This window comes from Sinocyclocheilus rhinocerous, unplaced genomic scaffold (genome assembly GCF_001515625.1).
Source record: "Sinocyclocheilus rhinocerous isolate Xijiao unplaced genomic scaffold, SAMN03320098_v1.1 scaffold3135, whole genome shotgun sequence".
Classification (NCBI taxonomy): Eukaryota; Metazoa; Chordata; class Actinopteri; order Cypriniformes; family Cyprinidae; genus Sinocyclocheilus; species Sinocyclocheilus rhinocerous.
The window spans coordinates 168,888-171,438 of NW_015638931.1; the positions used below are offsets into that span (position 1 = coordinate 168,888).

General features: G+C 36.0%; 1 protein-coding gene across 1 annotated transcript in view; it reads right to left on the minus strand.

Moving 5' to 3' along the window:
* The window catches only part of dock2 (dedicator of cytokinesis 2), a 122,152-nt gene that overhangs the window by 15,388 nt on the left and 104,213 nt on the right, over positions 1-2,551 (minus strand). The window contains exons 35-38 of the mRNA XM_016565303.1: positions 2,065-2,169; positions 1,855-1,961; positions 1,593-1,688; positions 1,371-1,455 (exon numbers count right to left, since the gene is read on the minus strand). Of these exons, the coding sequence (XP_016420789.1) occupies positions 1,371-1,455; positions 1,593-1,688; positions 1,855-1,961; positions 2,065-2,169 (393 nt within the window). The remainder of the gene's footprint in view (positions 1-1,370; positions 1,456-1,592; positions 1,689-1,854; positions 1,962-2,064; positions 2,170-2,551) is intronic.

Genomic DNA, 2,551 nt, shown 5'->3' on the forward strand with positions numbered 1-2,551 from the left:
GGGGGGGGGGGTGGTTTCCCCCCTAAAATACAGTCCCATATTTTGTGCTTTCTGGTGCTTGGCTTCATTGCACAGTGAAGTGTGACTGATCACTAACAGAAATGGTCAAATATCTCCACCTGCTGTTCAAACGGCACGCTACATAATGTCATTATTTAATCCCCATAGTTTTTGTCTCCTTCCTGTCTTTCTCAGCTCCTTCATGATCCCAATGATGCATAAATGATGAACAGTTTTCCTTCCACATAGATGTGTGAGTGTTTATGTGACAGACTCAGTGTTGTTATTAACTTAAACAATTAAAAATCACTTTCGTTAATTTAAATAAAGCTCAGAAACATTGCATTAGCAACAAACTATAAATAAAATAAGTTGAAGATGAAGTACTAAAATTACTATAACTAAAACTGAGATTGTGAAATTAAAGCTAAACTAATAAAAGTGACAAAAGCACATAAAATTTAACTTAAATTAGTATGAAAATTGAACATATTAATATTAAAAATATGAATAATAATAATAATACATTAACACTGTTCTATGTATATGGTTATATAAACATTATTGAATTAAAAAAGTTAAAGTTAAAGCACTAAAATCACTCAAATTAAAACTAAAATAATAAATAAAAGCTAAATAGAAACAAAATAATAGAAATGACAAGCATGTACAATTTCTAAAATTAATATATGTATATTATTAATTAATAAATGCTATAATAATACTAAAATTACACTGGACAGATTTATTCAATACTTTCAGCCACTTGTATATGTGGAATACTGTAATTAGCCTTGGAATATAATTAGTGAAATTACATTTTCTTTGCAGCAAGGTGCAATTTAGTCATGTTTAATGTGTTTTGAATGAGTCTATGCTGCAATAAATAATTTCAATAAAATCCAATAATTCTCCTTGACCTATAAATGCCTCCACACACCCAAAAACCACAAACTGGGTCATTTATTTCATCTTATCTGGAGCTTATTTGATCAGAACAGACTGGCTTGTTTTACTAGTGAGATCTGGCAACATTTTTTGAGCTTTGGATGTGTTGTCGTTTTCAAACATTGTTCAAGTGTCCAAGTAGATGTGATGCATTCTAATTAAATCTTTGTGCACGAAAGTAGAATTATCAAGTTAACTGGATTCTAAATGCTTGCTGGTACTGACGTTAAATAAAGAGCAAGAATGATCAAGTTGAAAATGTATCACTAAAGACTTTTCCAATTAAATGTGTAAATCTGTAATGTATTTGTGTACATCTGAAGGTCCCAGACAGTGAAAAGGCATCTTTAGGATGTAATAATTCTAATTAGCTTTATGAACAGTAGAGATCGATGAGAGCTGAATGCTGTGTTTTGACTCACAGCAAACTCGTTATCAGGATCCACTTTCCCTCTCCTCACAGGTCTGGAGTACTGGAACCGCTGAACGTAGTTCGACTTGTAGAAACTACAGAATCAGCAGAAAGAAGCAAGAGAAGAAAAGAGGAGAAAGAGTTTACAGCATCAGATCATATCACACGGCTACAGATTCACGCGTGTTGAAGGTGAACAGATGAACGTGGTTTGTGTTTTCTGCAGACTGACTTGATGATCTGATCAGGCACTGGTTTGTTCCTCAGACGCGGCGGGATCTCAAGAACCGGCTGGACTGTAAAACACTGGATATCTGATCCAGATCCGGTTAAGAACAACAGACCGACCATTTATATTCAAATATGTGACCCTGGACCACTAAACCAGTGAATAAATAAGCTTTCCATTGATGTGTGGTTTGTTAGGATAGGACAATATTTGGCCGAGATACAACTATTTGAAAATCTGGAATCTGAGGGTGCAAAAAAAAAATCTAAATATTGAGAAAATCACCTTTAAAATTGTAAACTGACTCATCAGCTGACTCTGGAAGTCTTCCCTGCGCTCGTACTCCTTCCCACGGTGAATGAAAACCTTATTCTATTGAAATCAAATATAACAAAACATCATCATCTAGATTACATTACATATCTGTTAGTAATACAGTTCCAGCATTATCTGAGAATAATAAACACATGCTGACCCTGAGGAACTGAGGGAAGCCAGAGCCGTAATATCCCACAGCGAAGTAGTCCGGCTTGGGCCGCAGGATCTTCATAATGTTCTCATAAAACTTGGCCTGCTGATTCTGCAAAAGGAATTAACGGATGAAATAAACGAAGGGACAAACAAAAAAGACAAAAAGAAAAAATTTATAAAAGTAAATTGTTACGTCATCGTACGTATTCTTGTGTATGCCTGTTGTGTGTCTCTATGGTTTCTGCTGTCCTAGGTTAAGTAGCAACACCTGTTGATAACCAGCGCTCCTGAGTGTCAACCTCTGCTGATTCGCTCTTGCAACTGTGTGCCCTGCCATAAAAGCCGGCTAGTTTTCCAGTGCTTGAGGGGCGGGAGGTTTTTCCTCCGTCTCTCTTGCGAAGAGTCCCTGTCGCCTGTTGCAGACGTGTGGTTTTCTTTTTTGTTTGTTGTTGATTGTTATAGGACTCTTTTCATTGAACCCCTGAGTGCAG